This window comes from Astyanax mexicanus, chromosome 18, assembly GCF_023375975.1.
Source record: "Astyanax mexicanus isolate ESR-SI-001 chromosome 18, AstMex3_surface, whole genome shotgun sequence".
Lineage (NCBI taxonomy): Eukaryota > Metazoa > Chordata > Actinopteri > Characiformes > Acestrorhamphidae > Astyanax > Astyanax mexicanus.
In genome coordinates, this window is record NC_064425.1 from 45399812 (window position 1) to 45419343 (window position 19532).

The window sequence follows — 19532 nt, forward strand, 5'->3', positions numbered from 1 at the left end:
TGTTGATCTCGCTCCGGCGCTGAGGATGAGTGATCAGTACTCCAGTGTGTGTTTGGGTCGACCGCACACGAGGTCATCTGCAGTGTAGTTTCTCTGTTTATCTCCTCCTGACTCTTTTCTTTCAATGAACAACCGGCTCAGACGGAGGTCAGAGTTTCAGAAACACTAGAAGCCCAGCATGCCGGAGGAGGGGGGGCGGGGGGGCAGGGGGGGTTACGGACACTCATCAGTGAACAAGTGTTAAAACATATTCTTCAGATCCCTGTTCTGCACTAATCCCCCCTGATCCTATCAGACCCCGATCCACAGGAGTTCTGAGGAAGGTGAGAAGTGATTCTGTCTGCTTAAAGAGACGCTGCTCACTGAGGGGGATTTACAGCAGCCCGACAGCTGCAGAAAAGTTTAAAAATAAAAATATAAAAAATATATATATAAAGCTTTAGAACAGATGTGCTGGGTGATATACAGCTCTGTATCCAGGATTAAAGTAAAATAAATGATACTGGACAGATATAATCTGTCTCTAGTAGATACATAATGGGAAATAATGAAATTATCTTAACAGTGTGAATTTTTCTTTTGCTAAAAACAGTAAAAAAAAAAAAGGAAGTAGTACCCTGATGTGACAATTAGAGGGTGGGTGATATACTGTAGCATTTTGATATTTTAGGGTATAATATTATTCACCATATTTAAAAAAATATAAAATAAAATATTTAAATTGCTGTTAATATTGTGTACGATATGATATAATAAGGCACACCTCTATTTAACACATTGTTTTCATCATATGCTTTTATTATGTGATTTCATCGAAATTAAGACGTTTTTTAGATCTTTGTAGGATACAATATATATATATATATATTTCTATTAGGGCTGCACAACATTGGAAACAAAATTTTACATTGCAAATGTTCTTTTTTCGACGATATATATCAATAGTGATAATAAACAATGCAGGGCCCAATGCAATTACATCACCAGCCCCGCCCCCACCCGTGCACTACTGTCTTCACATCCCGACCAATCAAGAGCTGAGAAGAACAAGAGCAAAACAACATTAATCGGCCCTTTAATCAGGTATTTAAATGTCTTTTTAAAAGGTAAATAAGAGCGTTTGTTTTTCTGGTATTAAAAGTGTGAATTCAGCTGTAACTGGAAATATCTGCACTGATAAACTGTGCTGGACTGAGGTACACAGCTTTACACATGTGCTCATGAGGTTTACAAGCACGTGCCCAACCATGTGGATGGAGGCCATGCTTGAGGTTACCTCGTGTTTACTCCTAAGCGCTCCTCCTCCCTCTTGTGCTTCTCAGGCAGCAGCAGCCTGTCACTCACACAGACACAGAGACAGCGCTGTGTATCTACAGTACTTCTTGTATCAAGAATTAAAACATAAAACATGACGTGTTTAACGTGATTTATTTGCCTCTTAAGTGAAATCACACGTCCTGCGATGTGACTATTGCATATATCAATATATCGTGCAGCTTTAATCTCTATACAGCCTTTTATAGAACTTTTTTTTGCATATACAGCAGCTCAGAATCCCAGTGCCTTCTGTGTTTTTTGGCTGGTTCTTCTGGCTGAGATCCGTCTTCAGCTGTGCTAATTTAGCATAACTAAAGCAGCCAAACTCATCTGAATTAAACTCCAGCCCAGTCTGGTGTTACTGGGAGTGTGAGCTGGTTTTGCACCACAGCAGATGTGTACCTGTGGGCAGCGATGCTAAAAGAGAATAAGTGGTGATAAAAGTGATGCTGAAGGGAGTGATGTGATGTGATGTGATGTGATGTGATGTGATGTGTGTACGCTGTGTGTGTAATCTGCTTTGGAGTTTGCAGTTCCTCCACAGCGAGTGTGATTAGGGATGTGTGAATGTGTGTGAAGATCTCCAGCGTGAAGATGGACTGGTGGTGTACAGAGTCTTGCACAAGCGTTTTTGTATAAGTGCGAATATTTCCACTATAATCAATAGCTGCGTTTAAAGTGTAGGCTGCATCCTGCAGAATGTGGGCTGTATTTATCTGTCTCTGCAGATCATCTGAAGGTGAGCCGACGGTCTACAGTCGACGATAGGAGTGATTTGAGGGACGCAGCTGATGTATCCTTCACGGCTCACGGTTGCACACTATTCACTTCGCACATCCAGTGTAAGAGATGTAAGATATATTTTACACATTATATGGCGCACTATCAATGAACATCTATTTTCTGGTGTATTTTCATACATAAGGCACACTGGATTATATAGCACATTTTAGGCAACACTAGTAAGGAACAAGGGTGTCGCCATGTTTCTCTTCTATTACGTTGATTTGTTAGATTTGTATAAATTATTCTGCACTATTCATAAAATAAAAAGTAAAATCAACTGATAAAAAAATCAACTGATAAAAATGAACTAATACTAAAATCAACTGATACTAAAATCAACTAAGAATAAAATCAACTGATATAAAAAATAACTAATACTAAAATAAACTGATAAAAAAAAAACGAACTATCACTAAAATCAACTGATACTGAAATAAACTGTGTATTGGTCTAGCCACGGTGTTGCTAACTGGTTGCTTTGTGGTTGCTATGGTGTTGTTACTTGGTTGCTGTGCTACCATAAGTGGTTGCTATGGTGTTGCTTAGTGGTTGCTGTGGTACCCTTGGTGGTTGCAACGGTGCTGTTAAGTGGTTGCTTTAGTATCCAAGGCGATTGCTAAGGTGTTGCTAGGCGGCTAATGTGGTACCCTTAAGGAAAAAGGGATGAAAAGTAGTGCAGGGTTTGAGAGCGAGATGTTCTGAGGAAAGCTGTAATCCTGTGACCACCCAGCTGTGTACTGATCTCACACACCTTCACATAGAGCACACACACACACACACACACACACACACACACTGCTGATTATGAACCTGAGCTCACAGCGTGTTCAGGCTTGAAGGCCAAAGCTGAATTATTCTGAGCTTTAAAAAAAAGACCATTCTACCCCACCACACACACACTTACACACACACACACACACTCCAGAAGAAGACCTCACAGAGTTACATCTCCCAGTCAGATAGGAGCTCCTGACGCTCTCAGAACAAAGGAATGAATGAAAACTCTGGGCTAAATCTCCTCCTGCATGCGCCAAGTTCACTGTGCCACAGATCTGCTGCCAAACCTCACCAAACACCCGTCTCTCTGTCCCAGCCTGCCGACTCTCAGCTTAAATACAGTAAATCTAATTAACAACACATTTACTACACAGAAACATATTAAACATAATACATTAACATAGTAATATATATATACATACAGCTCTGGAAAAAAAATGAAGAGAGCACTTCAGTTTCAGAATCAGTTTCTCTGATTTTGCTATTTATAGGTTTATGTTTGAGTAAAATGAACATTGTTGTTTTATTCTATAAACTACAGACAACATTTCTCCCAAATTACAAATAAAAATATTCTCATTTAGAGCATTTATTTACAGAAAATGAGAAATGGCTGAAATAACAAAAAAGATGCAGAGCTTTCAGACCTCAAATAATACAAAGAAAACAAGTTCATATTCATAAAGTTTTAAGAGTTCAGAAATCAATATTTGATGGAATAACCCTGGTTGTTTTTTAATCACAGTTTTTTAATCATGCATCTTGGCATCGTGTTCTCTCCTCCACCAGTCTTACACACTGCTTTTGGATAACTTTATGCTGGTGCAAAAATTCAAGCAGTTCAGTTTGGTAAAATAAAAAAAACTTATCATTTTTAAGTGCTCTCTCTTATTTTTCTTATCCAGACTCCAAATGTCCAACAAAATATATGAATATATTAGAATATTAAAATATAAAACTGACATAATACAAAATAATAATTGAACAAAAGTAGCACAACACTATTTTTGCTTTTACAAAAGTAAAAATATGTTTTTCTTATTTTATTTTTTATTATTTGTCAGTCAGTATTTTTTTTGTCGTTAGCTTTATCCTTATTGCTTCTTGTGCACAGACTATTTTTTTTTAAACAATTCCCCACTAGCTGTGCCCTGCATGATCCTGATATGTGTCAAACATGCTTAAATTTGATCTGATCTGATTGGATTAGATTTTTGTTGAAGTCAGGAAAGCTCAGGTTATTGGACTCATTGTCCTCCTATATTAACTGAGTTCTGATTGGCTGTCAGAAAGAGATGCTGGCGTGTAAGAAAACACTGTTTCCAGCAGCTGATGGGCTCTCCAGTAATAAGTGCAGTGTGAGAGCGCTGTGTGAGATTAGTGAGGAGAAAGGTGAGAAACTGGACGAGACAGATCAGTAATTGAACATTCATTTAATTCATGGAGCTGCTAAATAACTGCAGCTGCAGGATGATTAAAAACAAACCAGCAGCTCAGAGACGCCAAGTTTCAGCCGCCTCAATCAAATCAAACCGGACACGCCTGAAAGAATATCAACACGCGCTCTGTGTGTGTGTGTGTGTGTGTGTGTGTGTGTGTGTGTGTGTGTGAGGGTCTCTATCAACAATCCTCACCCCAATCTGTTCTTTCACACTAGAGCTGCACGATACTGTAGAAAAATGATATTGAGATATTGTGTTCTGAGATTTATACTGTGATTAGAGCTGCAACAATTATACGTCATAATCGACAATGTTTAATGTAAAATTTCAATATCGACTAATCTTTTGTAACTGCAGCACACTACACAAAGTGCTGGGGACAGACACACAGTGGGGGAGTTGCACACAAAAACAAAAACAAAAAATTATTTGATTAAGCTATTAAACCTAAATTATTTAATTTGTTATTATGTTTTGCTAAGACAGAGACTGGACAAGAAATAGGGAGAGAGAGAGAGATACAGAGAGAGAGAGAGAGAAAGAGAGAGAGATACAGAGAGAGAGAGAGAGAGAGAGAGAGAGATACAGAGAGAGAGAGAGAGAGAGGGATACAGAGAGAGAGAAAGAGAGAGAGAGAAAAAGAGAAAACGATCTAATAAAACCAATGAAAAATCAACAAATCAACCAATAGAAAAAATTTCGCCAGATTAGTCACCTACCAAAACAATCGAAAATTGCAACCCTATTTTTAATATTTAAAATGCCATTTTTCAAAATTACACTTCCAGTATCCAAAAGTATCTATATCTATATCTAAATCTATATCTAAAGTATCTATATCTATATCTAAATCTATATCTAAAGTATCTATATCTAAATTAGCTTACTTTGAACAAAAGCAAAGCTGCAAAACAATTTTCATAATTGCTTTTTACATGCATTATTTAGTTTACTATTTACTACTGTAAACATTAACATTCTAAATAAGTTTTTGTACAAGTACAACCATACTTCTTTTTAAAAAATCTATTTGAAAAAATTCAATTGATTATTGAAATCAGTGGTGATAAACAGACCTGCTGTGCAGTTTTTTTCTTTTTATATTAAGCCACAAAATGCATAAGATTTTTCATTAAATTTGATTTATATGATTTTGCACATCCTGAGTATTGTGAATTGTGCACACTACGATGGTGATACTGAAATGATACACTGTATTGTGCAACATTATTTCAGACACACACACACACACACACACACACACACTCATCTGCAAGGCTGTCAGGCACATCTACACTGATGAGGAACCTGAGTGCTCAGTCCATTAATATTCCTCTTTGTTTTAAAGAAACTCAGATCAACACTTATGATCAGAGCGTGCAGTTATGCAGTGAGAGCGCCCGGGCGAGCGCGAGAGAAATAGAGAGAGAGAGAGAGAGAGAGAGAGAGAGAGAGAGGGAAAGAGAGAGAGAGAGTAAAGGAGAACAAGATCTATAAATACCAGAGAGAAAAAAAATAACGTACCATTGTCTTCAATGGAGAAGAAGAAGGTGTCACTGGTGGCGTTGTCTCCGTCTCGCAGGATGTAGCATATGTGCATGTCGTCGATGTCAGCTGTGAGAAAAAAGGTAAAAATACATGAAACACATCAGTTTAACTGCCAGAGAAACGTCTAACAGACAGTTAGGGGTTTCCTGCACCGTAAAAAAAAACTTATCCTTGAGTTTTTATGGATTCTTGTCAGTGTCTCCCACTTCAGACTCTCTGTCAGAGGTTTTTTAGGTTGATTATTAATGCAGTGCACAGTTCCTGAATCAGTTTCTCTGATTTTGCTATTTATAGGTTTATATTTGAGTAAAATGAACATTGTTGTTTTATTCTATAAACTACAGACAACATTTCTCCCAAATTACAAATAAAAATATTCTCATTTAGAGCATTTATTTACAGAAAATGAGAAATGACTGAAATAACAACAAGATGCAGAACTTTCAGACCTCAAATAATGCAAAGAAAACAAGTTCATATTCATAAAGTTTTAAGAGTTCAGAAATAATCAATATTTGGTGGAATAATCCTGGTTGGTTTTTAATCACAGTTTTTTTCATGCATCTTGGCATCATGTTCTCCTCCACCAGTCTTACACACTGCTTTTGGATAACTTTATGCTGCTTTACTCCTGGTGCAAAAAAAAAAAACAATCTAGAGCATCTTCCAGAGGTTTTTTAATATGATAAAATCAAAGAAACTCATCTTTTTTAAGTAGTTTCTTAAATTATTTTCCGAGCTCTTTATTCAGAAATGTATTATATTTATTTACTTATAATAACAACTGATACAGTAATAAAAGAGCAATTCCTGAAGGAAGCACAAGCTATTGGTGCAGATAAAAATATTCTACTGGTTGATATGGTACCACATTTGGTTGCTGTGGTGTAACTAAGTTCTTTCTTGGGAGCTGTTGTTAGGTGCTAGTTGTGCAAAGGCATGACTACAGGTGGTTTCCAAGTGTTCCAAGTTGTTATGTGGTTGCTAAGAGCATGCTATGGTATCCTAGGTGGTTGCTATGTTATTGCAAGGTCACTGCAAGACTTTTTTTTAAGTAACTGTTACACTTGTGTTGCCTTGTGGTTGCTAGGGAGTTTCTATGATATCTTAGGTGGCTGTTCAGGCGTTTCCAAGTGGGTGCACCTTGTACAGCATGTTGATAGCTGGGTGTAACTGAATTACATTGTTGTGTAACGCCAAAAAAATCGTTTATATATATATATATATTGTTACACGAAAACCACACATCTGATCAACAAGCTGATTTACCCAATCAGACCCAATAATCTGGAGGTGGAACTGCGTTAAAATCTTAAAAACTGCACAACATATTTACAACATTTACTGTATATACTATTTATGCACTATTTTCTTTTTTTAAAAACATCATTATTCTTTGTTAAGGTTTTTTTAAACCAATATAGCATTTTTTTCTTATGCACATCAAGAAATTAGTTTTAAGGAATGCACTCCTACTTTGAAAAAGCAAAATGTTGTAAAAACCAGTGATGTATTTCATTTTTATGATATCTAAGTTCAAACATGCCGCAGCATCAGTTCTGCATGATGTCTGACACATATAATTTGGGAGAAATGAGTCACTAGGAGCTCAGCACATCAATTCCCTGCTAAATGACAGGGTCCATAAAGCACAGCAGGACTCCTGCTGGCAAATCTCCATTGGTTTATCTGTCCCTCCACTGTCTGAGGTGGAGTTTCTGGAGCGCACACTTTGTAAGCCGGGCATTTCTTTAAGTGTTAAGTTTACAGCCGAGGCTATCTTCAATATTTGATGTCAAAACAGTTCCCTTCAAAAGAGGCGAGCTCATAAAAATGTAAACCCATCATTTTCGAGTGCCCACCAGGGAGCGGCAACTTTATTTACTGTTGGATCCCACCCGGCTGAGATGTCCCTGAAATATTAAAAAGCATCCTGAGAAGAAGGAGGTTCTGAAAAATGCCAGAAATGGCACAGGGTTGATCATCTTCACTCCACATAGTTTTGTTTGTGCCGCCTGTCTGACTGACGGAAAGCCCTGAAAAAATCTTCTCTGCAAAAATGTGAAAGTTTATAATGTGATATTTTGATTTCAGACGTGATTCTGTGCAGAAATAAACAAAATAGACTATTTTTTAACAATCATACAATAATTTAAAATGTGAAGGATTCAGAAAACATAGAAAGAGGGGAATTAAACCTTTAGGCCACAGCCTTCAGTTTACATCTAGAAAATAAAAGCAAATGAAGTAGAACATCTACAATGTAAATTAATATCAATTAATAATCAATTACAGAAAGTTAAGGCAGTCTATAGCCAACTAATAAACAATAGAAGAAGAAAAAGAACCAGTGTTATGCTGAAATCTGACCACTTCCATGCATGCGTCATGCAGCAGTATGAGTAGAACTGATTACAATGCTGGTGATTCTGTATCTACTGTAACTGTAGATTAAATTCTTATTTATAAACAGAAATAAAAACAAATCATTTACTCTGTATTTTACTGGAGTCTGATTTTGGCAGGGAGGCAGAATTTGGCACAACACCCACCTGGAATGGCAACTCACATTATTGACAACATGTTTCCATGTCAATCAATGTTAAGTTCTTTTACATGTTAGATTAACTGCAGAGTGAAAACTAACAAAACTTATTAATATAAATATGAAACATTTCTTCAGACCTTGCTTTAGTTTTTGTTACTACATGCAAAAGTACTTATTCAGTATATCTGTAATGCTTAATTGTGTGCAATATTCAATTAACTATGTGTACTGTGTGATCTCTGAATCACTATTTGTGCAATATTTTCTCACCTTATTATCTACTATTTATTTGCTATTTATTCACTGTTCTTGTGTCTTTGTGCAAGAATACTGGTCACAACCTACCATAATCCCAATATAACCATATACATATATATATATATATATATATGTTTATATATATGTCATGAACTGTTTCTCAGTCCTTTCAGTCCTCTGTGCTGCTGTATCATTGCAAAATTTCCCAAAAACTTCACAAATACATTAGAAAATAAGAACAGAACTGATTCTCACCCTGTGTAAACGTGGTGATGGTGGCGTTCCCCTTGCCCAGGTCGATCAGGTAGCCATGCTCTGCTCCCACTGTTACTCTGAAGGTGACCATTCCATGTGGACTGTCCCTGTCCTCAGCCTTTAGGGCTTTACTGGTGATCACAAATCCCAGGTGACCGGTGGTCAGCATCCTCAGCATCGTTCCACCCTTGTTGACCACGATCTGTGGAACTCCGTTATCCACGGAAAGGACTGTGATCTTCATCATCTGCGGTTTGCGGGTCTCGAAAACCGTGTCGGGGAAGACGTAGAAGTCCGTATGAGTTCCATCAGTGACCGTGAAGGAGAAGCTGTCGGAGGCCGACTCGGTTCCGTCGTGTTTGTAGCTGATCATGTTCTCATTCAGGTCCTGCTTGGTGAAGGTTGTAACAGGTCTGGTGTTGTTAAAGAGAAGTTTACCGTGAACTGGAACCTGGGTGATGGTGAACTTCAGGAGTCGGTCACTAGTGTCACGGTCCTCCACGGTCAGCTCAAAGGGAGTGATTAGCCTAGTCTTGCCCTCGTTAACTCCCAGGCCATGAATCGTGACCACTGGCTTTTTGTTGTCCACGTCCGAAATGGAAATGCGGAAGGTGCGGAACACGGGGTTGTACCCGTCGGTCACCTCAAACTCAAAGCTGTCCATCTTGACCTCGTCGTCAGCAGTGTGGATGTAGTAAACTTTGCTGCCAGCTAACTGGAGCTGAGTGAAGGAGGTGATGGGCATTCCGGGAGTGTCGGTGCACTCCAGGTGGCCTCTCATGGGAGCACGAGTGATGGTGAAGACCAAGTGCTCATCTGGACTATTAAGATCACTGGTGCTGAGCAGGTCTGTAGTTAGAGTCACTCTTCCTCCTTCTTTTAGAGAAACACCTTTGCTAACGACGTCAGGAAACACCATGTCAATTCCACCTACTGTTACATAAAAGTATCTGTCGATTAGCGAATTGATGCCATCGGTGACATCGAATTTGATGAGATCCCGTATTCCCTCCTGTCCACTGTGAATATATATGATCAAACTCTGGTCAATTTCACTTTGTGTGAAGTTCATTCCAACGGTTATATTCTCAAGCGTTCCAAAAGGCGTTCTCTTTTGTAAAATTCCTTGATTTGGACCGTAACGAATAATGTAGATTAGCGTACTATCTTCCGAATCCAAGTCTGTTGCTTTCAAAACTTTGTTGTTGATGTCTTTGGCTTCTCCTATCTCTATTTCAAGGCCATCGTTAATTGCCATTCTTGGCGTTTCATCATCCACCGGGATGACCATGATAATGACAGTTTTTTCCACAGAGAATTTACCATCAGTGAGAAGGACAACAAAACTGTCTTCTGTGGTTTCTGAGTCGTCATGCTCATAAACAATGCTAGACGCCTCTCTAATTTGGTCCAGAGTAAAATTAGTAACCGGAACAGTACCGGAGGTTAACTGATTCAGAATAAAGCCGTGTTTCGGGGGTTTAGTGATAATGAAGGTCAGCTCATCTGTGGGAAAATCCGCATCGACAGCATTTAAAATAGGAGTGTCGATAACAACGTTCATGCCTTCCATCACCACAAACTCTCTCATGTGGATCTCTGGCTTTTCATCATTAGATGGAATTATCATAATGGGGAAAAAGTGTCTCTCAGAGAAATTTATCCCATCCGAGCATCTGAAGGTGAACCTATCCTCAACCGGCTCCACTCCCTTGTGAATGCTTTGTACATAATAAATATGGTTTTGTTTGATGTCTTTAATGGTGAAAGCGCTAATAGCAGTTCCTGACCTGGACTTCTCTGATCCTGGAGCTGGAGAGATATTCTCTACGTAGCCTGAAGTGGGCTGCACGATGATCGTACACAAAAGGTCATCGTTGGGAGTGTCAATATCGTCAGCGCTTATGTGCAATATCTGTATGACATTTTTCTCACCTTCAACCACTGTGAATTGGGGTCCTACAGACACTTCAGGGGCTTGGCTGTCTATCGGCAAAATAGTAACCTGCACTCGAACGCCCTTGATTTTATTGCCTCCCACAGTCCACTCATCAGACATATCCGTCAGGGTCAGATTGAAGAAGTCCTCTTTTGTGCTGAGGCCAATCTCTCCACTTGTGTGAGCGTACACCACTAAGCCGCTGATGATGTCCGCCTGAGTGAATCTATTGGACGGAGCTCCATTCACTAGAATTTCTCCAAACACTGGGGGGTCCTCTACGATAAAGGTCAGCCTGAGGTCATCTGTGTCCTCATCTCGGCCCTGAATGATGTTGGTGGTGATCTCTGTGGCACCGTTCTCCAGAACATCAATGTACGAACCGATAGTGCCCTCTGGAAGGCTTATGGTTGGAGCCTCGTCGTCAACGGGCTTTACAGTGATCCTAATGGTAATAGTGACTATGTGGATTCCATCACTCACATCAATTTGAAAGAAGTCATTAGTTGACTCGTCTCCGTTATGAACGTAGGAGATCTTGCCACTGAAGATATCATCCAAATTGAATGAATCTCCTTTGGTGAGGATTGTGAATGTGTACAGGACCTGGCCGTGCTGAGGAGGCTGGGTAAGGGTGAAGGATATCCTGGAGCTGTCGGTGTCTGGGTCTGTGGTATGTAGCTCTGAGCGTGTGATGACATGCGTTCCCCGTTCCAGCACAGTAAAGCCAGTGTTGGTGATTTGTGGGGGCTTGTTGTCGACAGGCTGCAGGAAAATGGTGAACACTCCGTCGGCACTGTTGCCTGCTGTGTCCTCCACTGTGTAGTGGAACTGCACTATGTGTGGAGTTATCCCCAGCTCCAGATCTGGAGGCTTATATGCTATCTTATGGTGGTTTATCTGCGCTTGGGTGAACTCCGTGACCTCCGTATTTGTACTCTCAGTCAGAACAATGGTTCCTAAAATACCTGGGCTGTTCTCATCCGTGTCTGTGGGTGGCTGAGTGATGGTATACTTTAAATCCCTGTCTTCAGAGTCTAAGTCGGTGTAGCGTAGGAACTTCTTACGAAAGAACGTGAGCTGGTATTCATGCACAGTCAGCTGCAACGTGGTGCCGGGGTAAAGCTCAGGAGGGATATCATCGATAGGGAGAATTCTGATGATAAAAGAGTTCCTCCCTGACTGATTTGGTGGATCATTGTCATCCTGAACTCGAAAGACAAACTGGTCTGTAATGGCTTCAGTGTTGTGAGGCCCGATGTGCCTATAAAACAACCTGCCGTCGGTAATGTCTTGCTGGAGCCACTCTGTCACCGCCTTCTCATACATTTCATCTTCAGCATTAAACCTCCACGTAGACGGGTCCTCTGGAGCATCAGACTGGCGGAGCAGCACCTCCCCAACGACTGAGAAAGGAGGCTCCATAATAAATCTAATAGTTGAGTCCTCAGAGTCGATGTCAGCTGCGCTGAGCATTAACTGAGAAATTGGCATCATGTGATTTTTAAACAGCACCAAGCCTGTATTAGCATTGATAATTGGTGGCTCATCATCAGTAGGCACCACAGTTATGGGGAACAGGAACTCTACTTCATGTTTGCCGTCTGTCATGCGGAAAATTATATTGTCACTGTACGTGTCGCTGCCGTCATGCTGGTAGATGACAGATCCCAGATCGAGATCTGCGGGCGTGAAAAATTTCCTTCTGGATCCCAAAACAGTCAGCTCACCATGTTTCAGCCCATCTATCACCGTGACTTTCACATCGTCTAAATTGTCTTCGTCGCTAATCCGCAGGTTCTGCAAACTGGACAGAGTTCTAGACTGGCCCTCATACAGCAGCTGTCCAGTGTTACGGGTCACAACAGGAGCTAAAGTGTTCATAGGCTTCACCACAATCATGAAAGCAAAGGGATCTGAGACGGCTCCCTCCGTGTCTACAACCACAAACTCAATTTGGAAAATTCTCTCAGCATCCGAGTCCACAGACGGCGGCTTGTAGGCTATTTTAAGATCCTTCAGATCTCCCTGATAAAAGGATGTGATGGGCAAATTCCTGTCATCTGTGCTCACAATATATCCCTCCTCGAATGACAGAGGAGAGGTAATATTAAAGATTAAGTCATTAGGTGACGATTCAACGTCCTCGGCCGCAAGCATGTCGGGGGTTATCGCGGTCATCACAAACTGATCAACTTCCATCATCATCATCGCAACAAAGCTCGGTTTAGGAGCAGTGTTTTCCTCGCCCTCTTTGATGCGAACCATGATTTGGAAGAACTCCTGCTTTATCACATTACTTTCCTTGTCTTGAAGTTCTACATACATGGGAATGTAATCTCGGTTTGGAGAGCGATGCGCGAAAGTGTGCTGATAACGAACATTCAGCCTGACAAATTCATCACAGTCAATCATTTTACCAAGTTTACCCTCGTCTACCAAAGTTCCATACCTGGGCAGCGTGCTGACGCTTGCGAGGGACGTCACTTCGCATTGGTGCAGATTCCTGTCGTACGTGAACTCGAGAATCTTCTTATCAATGGGATTACTGATCCCGAGCAGCTTCTCCACAGTGAGGGGCATGTTCTTAGTCAGGATCTCCAGCTGAGTGAAGATCACCTCCACCTCCATCATGAAGGGGATGATCACAGTGTGACCCTGGGTGTCATAGCGAAGTTGCAGCCTGACTCTGTCTCTGGAGGGACTCCTGGATCCATAGTGCAGGTACTTCACATCGTTCGGACCAAATTCACACGGGAACTTTTTGGGGGACAGCTGTCCAGGTCTCTGTGACAAAGGGTCACTATCCAGAACTGTCAGAGTGCACTTATCTCCAGGCTGGACCTGGATCACCAAGTCGTTTATAGGATCCACAAAAACTGACCTGCCAAACGGAACCCGTATTCCATTGTTGGCCACCAGGATGGCATCTTCAGACAGCTCCGATCTCAGCCCGTAGCTCAGTCCCGAGCTGTCAAACACCTGCGCGGCGCACTCTCCGCTCAGCAGCGTCTGCGCAGCCACGAGCACGCACACGCACGAGATGAAGCGGCTGGGGAGCGAGCCGCCGGGGCGCGCGGCCATGCTGGAGGAGAGCGGCGGGCGGGGGGTCCGCGCGCGCTGTGTATCCGGAGTCAGGAGCGGGGAGAAGCGGCGCGCTGCTGGGAGAAGCTGCCCCTCGCCTCGGAGCTCAGGAGCTGCACCATCCTCTTACCCCGCAGCTCCGCTCCCGCAACAACTCCATACCTACAGGAGCGGGGCGGGCCGCGGGCGGCCACGCCCACCCTCACTCCCATTGGAGGAGCGCTGACGCCGGAATGCGCTCTGTAACTTGGGATTGGAGCAGCGGAGCTGTCAGTCGCGGAGGGGGCGGGGCTGACGGAGAACAGGGCGGGGAATACAGGGAGAAAGTGAGATGGGAGGAATGAGAGAGAGAGAGAGAGAGAGAGAGGAGGGGTACAGAAAACAAAAAAAATATTAAAAACTCTAAAAAACTATATTAATCTGATTATTAACTATTTAAAACACCGTTTTATGATTACTTTTAATTTAATATTACATGTAGGATTTTTTTAAATAAATAATTATATTTTGAATTTCGTTATTTTTACTCAGCATAATTGTATTTATTCATTTTAAGCATTGTTTCGATACAAAAAAATGTATGCATTTATTCAGTCCTTATTCAAATAAGAATTATTTATCTACATGTTTTAAAAAAATATTGTTTGTTTATGTTTATGTTTATGTTTATATTTATCAAAGACTGAATGATAATAACGTTTTTATATGTTAAAAATAGCCGATACATGTTTTTATGTTTAATTGTAAATCTTTTAAGCACAGTTCATGCAAACATTATTTAGGGCTTGGTTAAATTATATATTTTTATTTTTATGTTAAAAAATATTATTTGTTTATGTATATTTGTTTTATAATTTAAACTGATTTATTTTAAACTTTTCAATATATATTTTTAGAACGTATTAGGAGTTGTTTATTTATATACTGTAAAAATATATATTTTCATGTTTAAATATATTTTATTTTTTATATTTATACTTCTCAAGTTTAATTAACCTTTTTTTAATTAATTGATTTTATTTTTTATTTTGCGTGATTTTACATTCCCTAAATAAAGTATTTCTAACAACAGGATAAAATGCATGTCTACTTTCTCAAAATCAATAGAGATTTTTTTTATTAACAATAATGTGTGTTTACTTCCTACATTTAAAAAAAGTTGATAGATATTTAAATACTCAAAAATAATCAAATAATAATTATAGTGTATTTTGTAATAAATACTGTAATAACAGAATAAAATAATAAAAATAATAATATCATCGTTGTGGCGGTAGAGGTGCATTACTCGTTGTTTCAGCGCCCTCTGCTGGTATGGAGAGAAAGCGCACGGTGGAAACAATTAAAGCCTGGATATATAAGTTTATAAGCCTTTCTTCTAATAAAAATATACTAATTCAGTATTTATGAAATTAGTTTACACTGCTACTGTTACACCCGTTTATGAGTGAGTATTAGTTAAACAGTTAGTACACATCCAATACAAATCAGCTAATCTGTTAATATAAACGACTATGTGTGTGTGTGTGGAATGTAAGCTGATTTTTAATGATGTTTAATATAGACTGTGGAAAAGGTTTGAGTTATTTTAATCTCCCAAATTTACTGTAAAATGCTGCGTCTGTTTAAGAAAATGCGTAAAGTTTGTTCAGTTGTCGCTGAAGTCTAACTCTTTACGCATTCTTTACCGAGTGTCTTTTTCACCAGTAAATCTCCAGATTTTAACCAGTTAGAAAAGTCCTAACTGAGGTATTCCAGTTATGTAGGTCAAATGTCTGAGGGTCCGTACTGTACTCTGCACATGTGATGTGTTTTATTGAGTGATAAGCTATGCACAGCTTTTAGTGTGTGTGTGTGTGTGTGTGTGTGTGTGTGTATGGGGGTATTTCTAGGGGACATGAGAAAAGGGTGCAGGTGTTGAAATTTTAGTATGCTATAAAACTGCATTAAATCTGCAAACAGTTATTTTTTAACATATTAATTTCCAAAAAACAACCTAATAAAAACAAGGGCATTTAAGATAAAATTAAAACATGCAACCAAAAAGCTTCAAAAAGCTAAACAGAAACAATTACACTTACAAAACATTCATCATTCATCAACCAACATATTTAATTCCTTCATGTTCTTTATAGTGGACACAGATTTTTGTTGTTAAATTGAATTCGGCAAAAAATACATACAAAAGTTTAAAATTTACCAAATTTACCAAATTTTAATTTGTGCAGATAGTATTTTACCAAAAAGAATCATCAGATTTTAAGTGAAGTTACAGACAGTAAGGAAAAGCAGTCTGCCTGTCTAAACACATTGTAATAGTTGATGTAATTACCTTTCAGTTTGTTTTATTTAATTCCTTCTTGTCTATTAAGAATAATTTTTGACTTCTAAGCTCTGGAAAAGGTTTAGACAACAGGATGTAAGGATGTAATCTGTGAAAAGCAAATAAAAAAGTTTAGATTTTTCTATTTACTTATTACTAATTATTTCTCCTGATCCACTTTAATAACACCTCTCTTGTCTCTTTACCTGCAGGTGAGATCAGAGCAAAGTACAAAGATAAAAACACAAGCCTTTAATTAAAGCCTTTAATGATTCTGTAGCGTCCAGCATCACACTGGGAAAGATGAGGAGAGAGAGCGCCACCTACTGTACCACCCAGAGAGAAACAGCATGACCTACTGTACTCTCTCTGACTCCGGCTGCTGATGTCGAGAAGCATGGTATGGGATTCAACTCACCAGAGAGCACCAGCAAGAAATAATCTACATGTACCTGCATACAGATAGATTTACTTAAACATTTTTAAACTTAGAAATCTGTATGTGATATTCTAGAGCATGCAGTGCACATATAATCCACCAGAAAGCATGCATCTGTTTTTATATGTAATTTTTAAATGATTGATTTAAAAACAAATATTTACTCTCTATTATTTATTTATTACATTAATATTGCAAAGGATTATGATTCTAAGAGCTGTTTTTATTTTGCTTGGTGAGAGAGAGAGAGAGAGAGAGAGAGAGAGAGAGAGAGAGAGAGAGAGAGAGAGAGAGAGAGAAAGAAATAGAGAGAGAAAACACTGTGGAGGGAAGGAGGGAAGTGTAAGACAGTGAGAGTTAGTTATGAGATTTAATCCATATTTCAATTTCATTTAAAATATATAAAAATAATCTACCTTCTGAACTCAGCAGTAGTAATGGCATATTTGTTTTGCTAGACACTGAAAATAAAACACTAATACATCAACAGGATCAGTGAAAAGAGAGAAATATGGAAGTAAGTTAAGGACAAACACGGTAATATTAGTAATTAACTTTTAATGTAATTTTAATTTAAAAAAAATAACTTGAACACTTTTAAGTTTCTAATTAGGTCTTAATTAGTGTTATGTGCAAAAAAAAACAAGGTTAAGAGGGATGAGATTTTTGGTTCATCTAACAAGCCAGTGTTGTGCCAAATTCAACGCCCCAGCCAGGAAAAGCACCCCCTCTTGTCATTATTTCTTAGGAGTACCTTGGGTATTTTCGTTTTCTAAAAAAAAGTTAAGGCCAAGAAGACGTACGTGTGCGCTCTCGAGAGGGGGTGCTTTTTCTGGCAGGGCGCTGAATTCAGCCCAACATCGGACTTTCCTCATTTGTTCCTGACCTGTTATTCTTAACCCCTTAACGCCTGAATTAATGTAGCTGTATATGAAAAAATGTTTCATGTGTGTTTTACCTTTAAGTAGATAGTAAATATTGTTGAGATTATTAATTTCACTTTTGCACAAAAATAAATAGAAATTTTGGTATGTTGCAAATTTGCAACAACAGGCAATATGGTCTATTTGGGGTAAATTTGGTATGTTGCAAATTTGCTACAGCAGACATAATGGTCCATACTAAGATAACAATAACAGAGTAATATAACAGTGAAAAATCAATGTTTTATTTATGCACCCAACAGCAGGCATTCAATAATAAATAACACCAATTACTGTCACCAACACAATATACACAAATATTACAGGACACATTTCATTAATTTGAATTCTAGATTCATTTGAATTGTAAATTGTCAAAGGTTCCTAGGTCCGTGGCGAATATGCACTAACAGGCATTGGGGGAATGCAGGCGCTATCTTGGCAGGTTGATTGAATCAAACGGTTAGTCGCATATTTGCAACAACAGGCGTTAAGGGGTTAACCATGGGTAAGTAATAATCTTTTGTCCGTGGCGAGATTCCCCTGCAGATTATGGTGAGACATGATTCCACACCCTGGAGGCTGGAGTTTGATGAGAGAGTAAAAACGATACTGAGGGAAATCACCTGCATGTCCTGACGAGCAGAGGGCAGGTAATGATCACAGTCAGGACCGTCCTTCAGCTGATGATGAGATTTTACCTTTGGTGTAAGGGTTCATTTCCAAAGTAAGCAGATGTTTAAAAAGGAACTGCAGATGTTCCCTCAAGATTAAAAAGTGTCTCAAACCCTGTATGAGTCTGTAATTTCCATTCTCATTCAGATAACTATTCAAAGCATCGCTGTTTTCTTGTTTTTCTCCTTAGCATATTATCTATAGCAATATGCCTTTGAGTCAAAAGAGGACAAATTGTTGGTGCACGTCTTGCTGGAGCATCTGTGACCAAGACAGCAAGTCTTTGTGATGCATCAAGAGCCACGGTATCCAGGGTAATGTCAGCATACCACCAAGAAGAACCAACCACATCCAACAGGATTAACTGTGGACGCTGTAAGAGGAAGCTGTCTGAAAGGGATGTTCGGGTGCTAACCCGGATTGTATCCAAAAAACATAAAACCACGGCTGATCAAATCACGCAGAATTCAATGTGCACCTCAACTCTCCTGTTTCCACCAGAACTGTCCGTCACCACAATCAATTATTGTGCTCTAAAACCAGGTGTTTCAGTTTCATTGTTCAACACCTGTAACTCTAAAGGTGCGTTCCCTTTAAAGGGCCTCAAGCAAAACAGGACCTGCCACATACTGCTCAATGCTGGAGACACAGGAACACATTGCACCTCTGTCAAAAATGTTATAATGTTGTAATAACGTTGTATCAAGTGTTGTTTAATCATAAATATATATCATATCATATAGAGTCAGTTCAGTTAAATCAATTTAAGATAAGAAAGGACATGTAAGGACAAGTTAATCCAATATTGTCAAATATAAAAGACAGATTTATTCATTCTAGTCTTAAAGACAGTGATGTTGAAGCTGTTGTGCTTGGATACTGCTGAACATGTTCCAGTCTGGTTATATTCTACTTTTACTAACTAGTGCAAAAGGATTAATCTGCCAGTGTACATTAGAACATAGTTATCTCTAGATTTATATTCCTGCTACATAACAGATTACTAACCCACACTACAGTACAGTGAATACTGTAAATATCCCAGCATGCCGCTGTCTCTCCTCGCACTCGTCTCGTGCTGCAGTTGTCGTTCTGTTTCTCCGCTGCAACAATAGCAGAGCTTATCGCGTCTATTTTCTCCTCAGGAGCTCAGTGTGGTGACAGTGGAGCCGGAGTCCTCTCTGATCTCATTAGTGCTATTTTAGTTAATCACTCGCT

General features: G+C 39.3%; 1 protein-coding gene across 1 annotated transcript in view; it reads right to left on the bottom strand.

Annotated features, from left to right (window-relative positions):
- The window catches only part of frem2b (FRAS1 related extracellular matrix 2b), a 106457-nt gene extending 92355 nt beyond the window's left edge, over nt 1-14102 (bottom strand). The window contains exons 1-2 of the mRNA XM_022668801.2: nt 8932-14102; nt 5847-5936 (exon numbers count right to left, since the gene is read on the bottom strand). Coding sequence (XP_022524522.2) covers nt 5847-5936; nt 8932-13954 — 5113 coding nt within the window. The 5' untranslated portion in view covers nt 13955-14102. The remainder of the gene's footprint in view (nt 1-5846; nt 5937-8931) is intronic.
- Nucleotides 14103-19532: the final 5430 nt, after the last annotated feature.